Here is a 14,860-nt window from a genome sequence, read left to right as displayed (position 1 = left end):
GTTGTGTTACAACCTGAATTTAAAAGATGTTGTGTCACTGATCTACACACAATACCCCATTATGTCAAAGTATAAATTCTTCAGAAATTTGTAGCAATTAATTACAAATGAAAAGCTAAAATGTATTGAGTTAATAAATATTCAACCCTTTGTTATGGAAAGCCTAAATAAGTTCAGGAGATAAAGATTTGCTTAACAATTCACATAAGTTGCATGAACTCACTCTGTGTGCAATTGTTTTTAACATGATTTTTGAATGATCATCTCTGTAACCCACACATACAACTCTCTGTAACGTCCCTCAATCAAGCACTTCATTTCAAACACAGATTCAACCACAAAGACCAGGGAAGTTTTCCAATTCCTCGCAAAGGCCACCTATTGGTAGATGGGTAAATAAAAGAGCATGAATATCCCTTTGAGCATGGTGAAGATATTAATTACACTGTGGATGGTGTATCAATACACCCAGTCACTACAAAGATACAGGCGTCCTTCCTAATTCCGTTGCCGGAGAGTAAGGAAACTGCTCAGGGATTTCACCACGAGGCCAATGACTTTAAAACAATTCCAGAGTTTAATACTAACATACATTTCAGAGTGAAAAGAAGGAAGCCTGTACAGATAAAACATCTTCAAAGACATGCATCCTGTTTGCAATAAGTAATACTGCAAACCAATGTGGCAAAGCAATTACATTTCTGTCCTGATTACAAAGTGTTATGTTTGGGGCAAATCCAACACAACACATCACTGAGCACCACTGTTCATATTTTCAAACATGGTGGAGATTGCATCATCTTATGGGTATGCTTGTCATTGACAAGGACTGTGGACTTTTTTAGGAAAAAGATCAGCGGAATGGAGCTAAGCACAGGCAAAATCGTAGACGAAAACCTGGTTCAGTCTGCTTTCCAACAGACACTGGGAGACAAATGCACATTTCAGCAGGACAATAACCTTAAACACAAGGCCCAATATACGCTGGAGTTGCGTTCCAAGACGACATTGAATGTTCCTGAGTGGCCTAGTTAGTCTTGCCAATCTATCGCAATCCTCGAAAATGGCTGTCAAGCAATGTTCAATAATGTGAAAGAGCTTGAATAATTTTTTTAAGCATAATGTGCAAATGTTGCACAATCCAGGTGTACAAAGCTCTTAGACACTTACCCAGAAAGACTCACAGCTGTAATCACTGCCAAAGGTGATTCTAACATGTATTGACTCAGGTGTGTGAATACTTTTGCAGACATTTCTAAAAATCATTTTGGAGTATTTTGTGTAGATTGGTGACAAAAACTAAACAAAAAAAATTGTTGTTTTATTCAGTCTGCAACATATAGAGTACATCAAGGGGTGTGAACACAGAAGGCACTGTAGTTATACTGTACTGTAATATAGTTTATTAATCACATTCTCACTTTGGTACCGGCAGACAGACTAACACAGTTGGGTGTCTGCATAATAGACTGCATTATTACAGTCTTCTGTAGACTGTAGTTCAGAGTCCAAACATAACCTCCAAACAGACAAAGTCAACGCTTTAATCATCTTCTTCCTTCTTCTTCTCCTCCAGGCAAAATAAATCCAATGGCCGCCCAGGAGACCATGAGAACCTCATGAATGGAGTGAGTCTGTCTAAAGTCGTCCTCTTCCCTTTCCTCTTTTCCCTCTTTTAAAGGGTTCTCTCGCTTCCTTAAATTAAAACGGCAAGTCTAAGTTATTCTGCTGAAGTGTATATCTCTCCCTGAAAAAAATCTGAGAGTTCCTCCTTTCATTTTCTGTCAAGACATTCCTCTCAACACTTCTGTGAGTGAGGGTTGGCCTTGTGGGATACAGGGTTAGTCAATGAAAACAAGGGAGAGAACATGTCAGAGGCAACCCCTGTCTAGCAGAATGGTTGAGTTGGTGTCTCGCTGGGTTAGACTCTTGGAGAGGAGAGAACAGCTGTGAGATGGTGTCTCGCTGGGTTAGACTCTTGGAGAGGAGAGAACAGCTGTGAGATGGTGTCTCGCTGAGTTAGACTCTTGGAGAGGAGAGAACAGCTGTGAGATGGTGTCTCGCTGGGTTAGACTCTTGGAGAGGAGAGAACAGCTGTGAGATGGTGTCTCGCTGGGTTAGACTCTTGGAGAGGAGAGAACAGCTGTGAGATGGTGTCTCGCTGGGTTAGACTCTTAGAGAGGAGAGAACAGCTGTGAGATGGTGTCTCGCAGGGTTAGACTCTTGGAGAGGAGAGAACAGCTGTGAGATGGTGTCTCGCTGGGTTAGACTCTTGGAGAGGAGAGAAGAGCTGTGAGATGGTGTCTCGCTGGGTTAGACTCTTGGAGAGGAGAGAACAGCTGTGAGATGGTGTCTCGCTGGGTTAGACCTTTGGAGAGGAGAGAACAGCTGTGAATTGTGAAGCTGTTTGTGCATGTGCCTGTGTGCATGCGAGTGAGTGTCTCTCTCTGGGTGTCAGGGGGTGTCGAGCATGAGGCAGCTACATTAGCATCCATAATGACCGGTGAGGGAGGGAGGAGAGAGGGAGAGGAAGATGTAGCCACTCCTTTGTCTGAGTGTGGTGTAGAACAGGAGGGATGATGACCCATGTTAAGAGTTCAGAGGTCAACATTATCCAGGAAGGAATAGACAGAAGGGAGACATGAATTCCAGAGTGGGGAAGGAGTATTAGTTTAATGTGATGAATGCAGTCAAAATATTTACTCTGACACACTCTCTCACGCTAACACACACAGACTGTGTACTGTGGTCTGGAAACAACACCAGATGGGTAGAATGTCTTCCACTTCGGTCTGCAGTATCTTTATATGGACTTTAATGTTCTCAGAGAAGAATCACTATTTTCACAGCCACAATATTTAATTGACCTTTTCTTTGACCAGTTTACGAGTTAGCACATGAATTGACCTTTCAACAGTTCACGAGTTAGCACATGAATCTCATAGTAAACTGTTTATTTCAATGGGATTCTGAGTGCATATTATGAATTATTACACTATCCCCAGCTATTCCATGATGATGAGGACCATGATGGGCATTAGCTATAGTAAAGAACACACTTACAAGGGGTGGTTAAGTGAGATAAATATCTCTCTTTTAGAGAAACTGACATCCTCCTTTCATTCCAATCACATGCTGACACACACACACACACACACACACACAGTGACACAGTGACACACACACAGTGACACACACACACTCTGCTCACAATTCCAGGGACATGGAAACGTTTTTATCTGATAGATTGGATATCTGGTGTGTAAGCTTTACGCCGTAATGTTGCGCCTCGCCTGTGAAAATATTGAAGAGGACTTCACTTAAACAGTGGTGTGTCTGTCACAGAGTGACAGGTTAAATAGGGGCTTTGTCTTCTACTCGACAGCATGATTACTGGTCTCATTATTAGGTTAAATAAGCTCGTTGTCTTTGTCCTCGACAGGCTTAGTGCTGCGCAGCTAACTCCTATGTCTGTAGGAACTCCATCAGATTCAGCCTAGCAACAGTCATTACCAGACACAGCCAATAGGAGGTGCTATAGAGCTATATATCTCACTGTCCCTTGGTTTTCTGTCAGTGAAGGTGTCTGAAAAACAACAAACAAAGGCCTGCAGTGGCTGCTAGCTCAATGCCCGTTTCTCCCCCCACAATGTCATGGTGTTAATATGAATTAAAGTGTAAATATATTAGATTTGCTCTCAGCCTCTCAGATTGAGGAGTAGAAGGACACTGATTTCATGTGTCTGTAATGTATTTGGCTCCACCTAGCAGATGATTTTATCCAAAGTGACTTCTAATACAGTGAGCGCATATGTTTGTTGTATGTGTACTGACTGAACCACACAGGACCACATAGGGATTTAGGGTAAACTGATCCCAGATCTGTGTCTATATTGTGCCACATAGACCCATCCTAACCTAAGACAAGGACTTTGTCTCTATTGTACAGGTATCTGAGAGAGAGACGTTTACCGGAAGTCAATCTGTGGACAGCCCAGGGACTGACCTAGTGGTGAGCAGTTCACACAACGGCCCACTAACCAGTGGTACAGGTAATACACACACAATGACTTCTTCTGCACGTGTCATTTGTTTCTCGTCGTTTCAGAGAGTGGAATTTTCATTCAAAATACATTACATCCACATTTAGCCTTCACCCTACACATTTGCTTGATTATTCATTTGGCTTCCACACCTGTGGCTATCTAATCCATGGCCAGATGTGATGCAGCCTGGATTCCAACCAGGTACTGCAGTGACGTGGGGCTCCCGAGGGGCGCAGTGGTCTAAGACAAGAGGCCTCACTGCAGTACCTGGTTCTCAAACTCTCTCTGTTAACCCGGCATAACCACCCACCCACTATCCCCTTTGTTGTGTCCAATTCAAACCAATTCAAACTCGACCCAACTCATCTTTAAAAAAAAATAATGGATTTAATTGATCCATCCTCTCCCAGTGTTGACAGACACCCAGGACAGCAGTCCCCAGCCCTCTGAGGAGATGCTGTCCAGCCAGTCAGAGCTGCGGAGCTCCAAGTGTCCCCAGGACCGCGAGCTTCCCAGCATCCCACCCAACAGCGCCCTGGAGGGGATGGGATCCTCTAGCGAACCCCCTCTACCCGTCTCCGGAGACGGCACCTACGAGGTATTAGGGATTCATATTGTTGTTGTTCCTGTGTACTTATACAGCTACTTATTTGAATGAGTCCTCTTGATTTGATTGTATAGCTGTACTGGATTGTGTTGTCTATTTTGTGTTGGAGTATACACCCTGGAAGACTAGTCCTAATGTACTGACAGCTGTCTCAATCAACTAACTAGGTGGTGAAGGAGAGAGGCGGCATCTTAACGGCGTCCCGTGATGTGAGCGTTGAAGACTCCCTCTACGAGACGGTCAAAGAGCTGAAGGACCTTCCAGGGAGCCTGGCTGTAGGTATACCCAACGGACACGGTACTACGTCCCCCTTCAGCCCCGATGACGACCCTCACCACCTCCACAACCCCCTACCCCCTTCCCACCACCGTCCAGCCCTCCACAATGGCCACCTCAGCCCCTGCAGCACCCCGGAGCGGGGGCCACTGTGCGCGGGAGTGGAGTACGCCTCGGTGGATCTGAACAAGAAGAGCCGTTACAGTGCAGACCTGGAGGCCAGGCGCTCAGCCACAATCACTGCTGCTGTGAGTCCCACAGAGGAGCCCGAGGAGGAGGACAGACCACCGCCTGTACCTGACAAGGTGCTGGATGAGAACGACAACCAGCCTACCATGATGGACGCAGGAGGGGTGGTGGTAATGGGGGCAGCACTTCACAATGGAGAGGTGAGGAGGGTTGTCTGTGTTTCTGTCTGTGTTTGTGTACGCCTATGTGTGTAAGTGAGAAATTGAGTAAACGGACAGTTGGACGACAGCGCTAAGTATTCCTCACAATACTATATGCATTGATGCATTGATTTGCATCCTTTGCCCTGGCAAAGGAGACTCCCTCTTCCACTCAATTAGAATATTTGAAACTTCCTGCACCCGATGAGAGAGATCTAAAGGTTATTAATGAAGTTAGGTACGGCGGGAGTTTTAGTGAGAGCTTTATAAATAAACAGACAGCGATGAATCAACCTACGAGACTTCAAAGAGGGCCAACCTACCTTGTGGTAAAGAATGCAGTGATGTGTACTGAACCTGTCACCCGTAATAAAATGAAGTGCACACACACGTACATGTACACAGATACACAAACTACAACCCCCCCCCACACACACACACGTACACAGATACACAAACTACACCCCCCCCCCCCCACACACACACACGTACACTAACACGTACACAGATACACAAACTACACCCCCCCCACACACACGCACACAGATAAACAAACTACACCCCCACACACACGCACAAGTACACAGATACACAAACTACACCCCCCCCACACACACACACGTGCACACGTACACAGATACATACACACAAACTACAACACCCCCCCCATACACACACACACAGCCTTGTCTGTCTAGCCCTCCTTTGTGGCTTTTCTCCTAGCAACCTTCTTTTGTCTGAAGCTCTAGCCAATTAGCTAATCAGTAATACATGTGTATCATTGGACAGCAGGTGACGCCTAGCCCAGCTTGACCCTCTGGCTCCCTGCTATATGATGAAATATTGAACCAACCGCAGGGCTGTGCTGGGCCACCTGCACCCCCAAAGCATGTTCCTATTGCGTCTCCCCGTGTTGGAATTTGAAGTCATCATTAATTCTCCTCTACGTGTCTCTACCCCCAATTTTATTTTTACAACCTCTATATTACACACGCACGGATGGAATCGTATGGACACGTACACATTTGCACACACTCTGGAGCTGATTTAAGGTTAACCCAGAACGTTCTTTATTCTCGGTGGCGGTGCATCGGTGTGACTGGGGTTGGCTGGTGATTTGTCTTGTCAGACCGTAATGTGTATGGTAATGTATGCAGATCAGAGTGGAGGAGAGGATGTGGGTGTCTTTTGTTATGGTGTTGCGGAGAAGAGAAGAGAGGGGGAGTAGAGATGAGTGGAGGAGAGGGAAGGAGATTGATTGTGGGCAGGCTCTCCTCTGTCTGACAGACCAGGCAGATGACGGATGACACTCAAGTGTGTGTGTGTGTGTGTGTAGACAGGAGGACATCTGCGTGTTTATGTCTGAAAGGTTCTTCCTCAGATAGACCCTCAGATCCCTCACACACACACACACATATGACACATACAATATCCTCTCCTGCTCTGTAACACAGCTATTGAGCCATAATAAACAGAAATGACTCTGTTCTGTTGTCTGGAATAATATGACTTTGTGTTGCCCATGACCTTACAAGCTTCTGCTCTACACTGACTAAATGTAATTGACCTTGCCCGTCACTAGTGTGATGTACACCAGGGGCCATTTTCTTAGATAAACTGTGATATTCAGCATGTCAACAGTCAAGTTGTCTGTCGCCAAAGGGAAAAAGCTTTATTTTATTCAGAGTGTGTGTATGCCTGTATATGTGTGTGTGTGTGTGTGTGTGTGTGTGTGTGTGTGTGTGTGTGTGTGTGTATGTGTGTGTGTGTGTGTGCGTGTTTGCCTGTATGTGTGTGTGTGCGTGTTTGCCTGTGGGGGGATGTGTGTGTGTGTGTTTGCCTGTATGTGTGTGTGTGTGTGTGTTTGCCTGTGTGGGGGGGGGGCGTGCATGTGTTTGTGTGTGTGTGTTTGCCTGTATGTGTGTGTGCCTGTATGTGTGTGTGTTTGTGTACCCATGTGAAACCAAACCACATATTCTCTTGCTGACTGATGCGTTGGCATGTTAGACTTCAGTCCTCCATCATCAGCCTCATAGTAGATGTCCTGTCTGTCAGTCCATACCCCAAACTGCCTTGATACACCAAATGACCAAAAGTATGTGGACACCTGCTTGTCAAACATCTCATTCCAAAATCATGGGCATTAATATACAGTTGGTCCCCCCTTTGCTGGGAAGGCTTTCCACTAGATGTTTGAACATTGCTGCGGGGACTTGCTTCCATTCAGCCACAAGAGCATTAGTGAGGTCGGGCACTGATGTTGGGCGATTAGACCTGGCTCGTAGTCGGCGTTCCAATTCATCCCAAAGGTGTTCGATGGGGTTGAGGTCAGGGCTCTGTGCAGGCCAGTCAAGTTCTTCCACACCCATCTCGATAAACCATTTCTGTATGGACCTCGCATTGTACAAGGGGGCATTGTCACGCTGTGTACATTCTTATCTATAAGACATATTAACTGAGTGAAGGAATGCCTTAACATGCATACGTTTCATAGTTTTTCCTGACCATGGAAGTGACCTGACCTTTCAACCTTAATGTGGTCAGGACAAGTGACTTGGCTGGTATGTCTAGGAACCTGTTTTCTCCTGGTTAAGTCATGTAGTCAGGAGCAACTCCTGGTTGTAGTCATGAAACAACTTACTTAACTGAACTGGCACTTTAATTTGTTAAGCTACATGGACAAAGACTTCCGGGAATTCAGGAATTAGAGCAGACTAACATTATGAGAGACACATGGAGGCTTATTGATGACGGGGTCAAGAACTTTCTTCGTGATTCCACAACACTGGGCTCCAAGGCAATCAAATGAATTGGTTAGCTAATCATGGAGAATGTGTGTCCATAAAGTAAGAATATGAATTCAATGCTCTCTGAGAGAAACAAAGGAGAGATGAAGGAGAGATGCTGAATATAGATGGAGAGATGATGCTGAATATAGATGGAGAGATGCTGAATATTGATGGAGAGGTAACAGAGAGATGCTAAATATAGATTGAGAGATGATAGAGATGATAGAGAGATGAATATAGATGGAGAGATGCTGAATATTGATGGAGATATGATGCTGAATATTGATGGAGGGACGATGCTGAATAATGATGGAGAGGTAACAGAGAGATGCTAAATATAGATTGAGAGATGATAGAGATGATAGAGAGATGAATATAGATGGAGAGATGCTGAATATTGATGGAGATATGATGCTGAATATTGATGGAGAGATGCTGAATATAGATGGAGGGACGATGCTGAAAATTGATGGAGAGTTGCTGAATATTGATGGAGAGATGCTGAATATTGATGGAGGGACGATGCTGAATAATGATGGAGAGTTGCTGAATATAGATGGAGATGATGGAGAGATGATGCTGAATATAGAGGATGCTGAAAATAGATGATGCTGAATATAGATGGTACTGAATATAGATGGTAGTGGTCAACCCTTTCTGGTTCTACTTTCAAGTTATCCCACCATCGTCCTCACCAGTCCCCATGTAAAGTCATTGGTTAACCTTGGGTTGTCTAACTCAAGATTTACATCTTATATGTCATTGACCAAGGGAACAATGAATTTTAAACCAGGCTTATTCCTCAGTACATCCAACATATAGGAGGCGTGAAGTAGTAGCCAGCTAGCTACTGTACCAGCTCTGATATTGACACCCTAGAAAGGTGTTTTTGATGTCTGTCGGCGATGTGTTGTTGATTAATGACCCCATCAATCATAAGGAACTGTATATAGCAGCTATACACAATAACATCGCTACAATTCTCATTGTGTATTAACTGATTAATCCGTAATGTTGTTCATAAATGATTGATTACATATACATATTAGCCTGCTTAGCTCAGGTGGGAGTATGCACAACACACATGGTTCTGTGATATTGTAATGCGTGGACTTGTTTGTGTTGTTTTCTCTTCTAGTTGCTCTCTCCCTCACCGGGGCTTCACAACCATGTGCTGTTGGAGAACGAGGTAGGGTTGTGGCCTTCCACTGAACTCATTCCCCTATTGTCCTGATGCTTATTTAGGAATCACTTGAAAAAGAGATGTCAGTCTAACTGTGACTTCCCTGGTTGAATAAAGGATACATAAATCAAATAGTCCTTCGATGCTCACTCTGACTGCATTCTCTCCTCTCGCTCTTTCTTTCTCTCTCTCGCTCTTTCTTTCTCTCTCTCTCTCGCTCTTTCTTTCTCTCTCTCTCTTACTCTTGCTCACTCTCACTCTCTCATCCCTCTTTCTCTCCAGCTGTCAGACATGTACTCCACAGTGAGGAAGACACACCTAGACGTGGAGGAGAAGGAGAGTGACTACAGCAGCATCGCTGAGATCAAAGGTCTGGTCCCTGAGTCGTCCTCCAGTGATCTCTACGCTACTGTCAGGGACATCTACCCCCAGCTCGGAGAGGGGGAGTCAGACCCACAGGGACCCCCTGGGGACCTCCAGGAGTCCCCTGCAGAGAGCATCGACCCAGGCTACGAGAACATCTGCCTCACTAAGACTGGTAATGGAGAGGACTTGGGGCTGAGGAACCAGGTTCAAGAGCCAGACTATGAGAGTGTAGGTGAGCTGGGCCTGGGGTTGAACAGGGAGAGTTCCCGTCTCTAACTGGGTAGTAAAGCTACAGTGCGGGCCTAACTCCTAGCCTCACCCTGGGGCCTCACCCTCAACCCCAGCAGTTAGCCTAACTAATAGTCTCACCCTCAACCCCAGCCATTAGCCTAATTCCTAGCCTCACCCTCACCCTCAACCCCAGCCATTAGCCTAATTCCTAGCCTCACCCTCAAACCCAGCCATTAGCCTAACTCCTAGCCTCACCCTCAACCCCAGCCATTAGCCTAATTCCTAGCCTCACCCTCAACCCCAGCCATTAGCCTAACTAATAGTCTCACCCTCAACCCCAGCCATTAGCCTAACTCCTAGCCTCAGACTCAACCCCAGCCATTAGCCTAACTCCTAGCCTCAGACTCAACCCCAGCCATTAGCCTAACTCCTAGCCTCAGACTCAACCCCAGCCATGAGCCTAACTAATAGTCTCACCCTCAACCCCAGCCATTAGCCTAACTCCTAGCCTCAGACTCAACCCCAGCCATTAGCCTAACTCCTAGCCTCAGACTCAACCCCAGCCATTAGCCTAACTCCTAGCCTCAGACTCAACCCCAGCCATTAGCCTAACTCCTAGCCTCAGACTCAACCCCAGCCATTAGCCTAACTAATAGTCTCACCCTCAACACCAGCCATTAGCCTAACTCCTAGCCTCAGACTCAACCCCAGCCATTAGCCTAACTCCTAGCCTCAGACTTAACCACAGCCATTAGCCTAACTCCTAGCCTCACCCTCAACCCCAGCCATTAGCCTAACTCCTAGCCTCAGACTCAACCCCAGCCATTAGCCTAACTCCTAGCCTCAGACTCAACCCCAGCCATTAGCCTAACTCCTGACCTCACACTCAATGCTAACCATTAGCCTAACTCCTAGCTTCACCCTCAACCCCAGCCATTAGTCTCACTACTAGCCTCAACTTTACCCAGCAGCCCTGATGACAGGAACACCACCTCAGGGCTCTGAACTTCAACATTCAACCCTACTGCCCATCATCACCAATTCAGGGTTTCTGCCCACTACCCCCTCAGTGCAGTTTGGGTGTGCCCACAGCCCAGCGATATCTGACTGAATTAGCTATAATCTTAACTCTCCATCAATTCATGGGGCCCTTAAATTACAATGTACGTACTCTGGGTGCTATCAAATCAGTATCTGAACTATGAAATCACCGTCCGTTTTCAAGTTATTGGCGTCCGTCCACTTTGTGATGTTGCTTCTCACTCTGTATCATGGTGCACATCACATCACTGAAGATTGAAGGTTAGCTACATTATCAACGACTGCTATCAATGTGGGAAGGAAGGCCAATATTTCTACATTATCCATCAGCATCATAATTACTTCCTCAGACTATAAAATAGTACATTTCTAAACATTTATAACCAGTCATTACGAATTCAGTTCATTTTACAAGGCTGGTGACAAGCTGACTGGCCAGTGACACTTTGTCAGTGCCTTGTGATTGAGTTTTTGTGCCATAATGTCGTTCTATAAGGCACTTATAAAGGTATGAGTAGAATGTTTCCCCACAATGTAATGTCACTGTTTATATAATCTGTTCTCCCTTCCTAGTGCATCATTTCATTCAGAACATCATGATAAATCAGAGATATGATAGATATGTGTACTTACATACTATTGTGAAATAAGTAGCCTCAAGTCAGGCAGTTTAGACGGCTGAACTCTAAATGGAGCGGCTTCTTTTAGTTTCTAAAACATTTTTTATTTGATTTACATGTCAACTTTTTTTTATTTTTTTAAATCAAATTCCTATTTATTTGAAGATGGTGGATCATTGTGTGATTAAGGGATATCAGGAAGTGTGTTTGTTCATGAGGGAAACTTGAAAAGGTTTTGTTCTGTACATAGGATAAACAAATGAATAAGTGGGTTACCATGGTAATAAAGTAGTAAAGGTACTCATGAATAATCCAGACTTTTTAAAAAGGACGTATTCATTCAAACAAAAGACGAATAATGGTGAGACCATATCTATCAATGTTGTTGTGATTTGTTGTTTTCTCTATATTTCTTCACATGATTCAAAATGTATTTAAAATACTTATATTCGCTCAATGTGACAATATGCAACAGCAAACCGGTGTGTTAATACAGCTGTATTGATCAAGGTGTATAATATGTGTTTGTATGGCGTGTTTATGCTTATCCTGTAGGTACGCATACTATTGATACGGTGGAAAAGGATTGTAAAGCACAAAGTGTCCAAAAACATTATGCTACTGCTTCTGTACAGAGCTTATAGCAACAACAACAACATCATACATACATATAACCCATCATGTGCACAATTATAATATCAAATGCTTCTAACTTAACTATTTGAACAAGCACTATTAAGGTAGCATGTGCTGATGACATGCTAACCGAGGGTTGTATAAAGTTAGAGTACGATTTCATGAAGTCGGCTAATGTATGAATTTGCAAATGGTAAAGTATATTTTGTAGTATGTATGCATGTGATTTGGACTGCTTAATAGTGGCTATAAAAGCACATAGAGCACAGTAAAAGCATTTGAAGGGAATACATTTAGGCTAGCTGTAAGTATGCCCCTTACTCAGAGAGTAACCTAACTATTGTTGAAAATATAGTGATTGATTGAATGGTGGCGTATGACAGTTTGGGAGTTCTGTATTCTGTTTTAATAGGACACCATCTCATTGGTTATTTTGTTCTGTTGTTTTATTCAAGTATGGTACATTGTGTTGGTACAGGTGTTTTAAAACAGAAAAGTCAAAGTTGGTACTTTTTATTTTTTTAAAGAAAAGTGAATGAATATTGTTGTTTGGTGTTTATTTTCAAACTAACTGAGTAAGTTGTGACTAAATAACTAGCTATTGCAATGATGATATCTGCATTTGACAGTTAAACAATAATAATATCTTACTTTTCCTCCCATTTCTCTGTTATCTCAATATTGCACATTATTGGTGTATGCAGAGTGAGTGAGTGGATTTCATTACACATGCATGAGCTTGAATGAGCTTCTTGACGACAAACCAAGCGCCCAGGTTGACTGATATTATATTCACAAATGAAATCCAATAAGGAGAGAAAGGACAGTTCCCACTAAATTAGCAACAATTGATAGACACATTAAAGATGCTATACATTTCAGATATCCTTTAAAGCAAGGGCCCTGCATATGAGGTTTTTCACACATTTTATAGAGTGTAATTGTCATTTCATTAATGTTAAATCGCAAAAACATGACCTTTTAATGACCATTGTTCTCTCTAACAGATTCCAGATTAGTTCATGTAGCAGGAAATGCTTTCATTTAAACCTAATGGCGTCTATGGAAATGCCATAAAAGGCTTTTAACAAACGGTCTGTCAAATAGGAACATTAGTGCCAAATCTCACAACCAAAGGTACCACACACAGACGAGCGTACGCACACACACTCATACAGGAGGGAGTGGGTTGTGGGGGGCAGGCATGGAGAGGAAGTCCATCATAGCACCCTCTCATTCAGCCCACTCTAATAATGAGACAATACATTCTCAACAAGCAGCAGAGAATTCCTTACCATTGTCTTTCATTATGGACCCTGTGTCCCAAATGGCACCCTATTGTCTCCGTAGGTCACTACTTTTGAGCAGTCAAAAGTATTGCACTAATAAATACTATAGGTATAGGGAAAAGGGTGCCATTTGGGATGCAGCCAGTGCTTTCTTTGACAGTTATGTGCACATCTGTCATAAGATTCTATCTGGTTTCCTGTGTATGCATGAAAATATTTTATGACCATAATTTGAAAATATTAAAAGATGTATAACAAGTAAGTGTGTATTTTTTATTCATGAAGATAGCTTGCAGGGGGAGAATGGTGTTTTATACATTTAATCTGGTATATTGATTAGCTACTTGCAACAGTATTGCATTAATTCATTGAAAGTCTAGTTTATCATGTTAGCAGTTAAACAGGCTCATATGGACCATTCACACAAAATTTGTATTAGCCCTACCCTCTGACCAAAAGAGGGGAAATGAATATTAGGTAGCACTAATTTCACAGTATGTCTACTCCAATGTTTCAGCACTGAGCTAATTTCATGTCTGCTGAGTGAAACTTGAAAGTTGTGAAAATTCTGTGCAACTTCCAGCGCGTTTACTGTGAACACAGGCAGTGGTCAGGCTTTAAGTTAGTTTTAACAGTGGCAATGTAGGCTACTGTGGCTATTGGATCATAATGTAGGCTTACCAGAGTGGCATAGCATCAAAAACAATGGAGAACATGCATCCCATAACATTTTAACATGCAAATAACTGTTATATCATTCAGCCTACAGACAATGTGTGGTGTTCAATGTAGGCCTACATTCCATGAGACTTGGAAAAAAGCATACAGGGCTTGAAGTTAACCTGTTTATCCACTTGTCCTTCAAATCAAATCAAATTTATTTATATAGCCCTTCGTACATCAGCTGATATCTCAAAGTGCTGTACAGAAACCCAGCCTAAAACCCCAAACAGCAAGCAATGCAGGTGTAGAAGCACGGTGGCTAGGAAAAACTCCCTAGAAAGGCCAATACCTAGGAAGAAACCTAGAGAGGAACAAGGCTATGTGGGGTGGCCAGTCCTCTTCTGGCTGTGCCGGGTGGAGATTATAACAGAACATGGCCAAGATGTTCAAATGTTCATAAATGACCAGCATGGTCGAATAATAATAAGGCAGAACAGTTGAAACTGGAGCAGCAGCACAGTCAGGTAGAAGTTGAAACTGGAGCAGCAGCATGGCCAGGTGGACTGGGGACAGCAAGGAGTCATCATGTCAGATAGTCCTGGAGCATGGTCCTAGGGCTCAGGTCAGTTGAAACTGGAACAGCAGCATGGCCAGGTGGACTGGGGACAGCAAGGAGTCATCATGTCAGGTAGTCCTGGGGCATGGTCCTAGGGCTCAGGTCCTC

General features: G+C 43.7%; 1 protein-coding gene across 4 annotated transcripts in view; it reads left to right on the top strand.

Moving 5' to 3' along the window:
- The window catches only part of LOC109907287 (phosphoprotein associated with glycosphingolipid-enriched microdomains 1-like), an 80,777-nt gene extending 67,042 nt beyond the window's left edge, over window positions 1-13,735 (top strand). For 3 of the 4 annotated variants that reach the window (XM_020505171.2, XM_020505172.2, XM_020505174.2), the window contains 6 exons: window positions 1,577-1,628; window positions 3,950-4,052; window positions 4,457-4,644; window positions 4,821-5,318; window positions 9,246-9,296; window positions 9,573-12,724. In XM_020505171.2, the coding sequence (XP_020360760.1) occupies window positions 1,577-1,628; window positions 3,950-4,052; window positions 4,457-4,644; window positions 4,821-5,318; window positions 9,246-9,296; window positions 9,573-9,932 (1,252 nt within the window). In that variant the 3' untranslated portion in view covers window positions 9,933-12,724. Of the gene's footprint in view, window positions 1-1,576; window positions 1,629-3,949; window positions 4,053-4,456; window positions 4,645-4,820; window positions 5,319-9,245; window positions 9,297-9,572 lie in introns of all 4 variants that reach the window. The other variant, XM_031793169.1, reaches the window with a different exon arrangement.
- Window positions 13,736-14,860: the final 1,125 nt, after the last annotated feature.

This window comes from Oncorhynchus kisutch, linkage group LG17 (genome assembly GCF_002021735.2).
Source record: "Oncorhynchus kisutch isolate 150728-3 linkage group LG17, Okis_V2, whole genome shotgun sequence".
Taxonomy (NCBI): Eukaryota; Metazoa; Chordata; class Actinopteri; order Salmoniformes; family Salmonidae; genus Oncorhynchus; species Oncorhynchus kisutch.
Note: the sequence above shows the minus strand (reverse complement) of the source record. Positions and strands in the feature narration are given on the sequence as shown.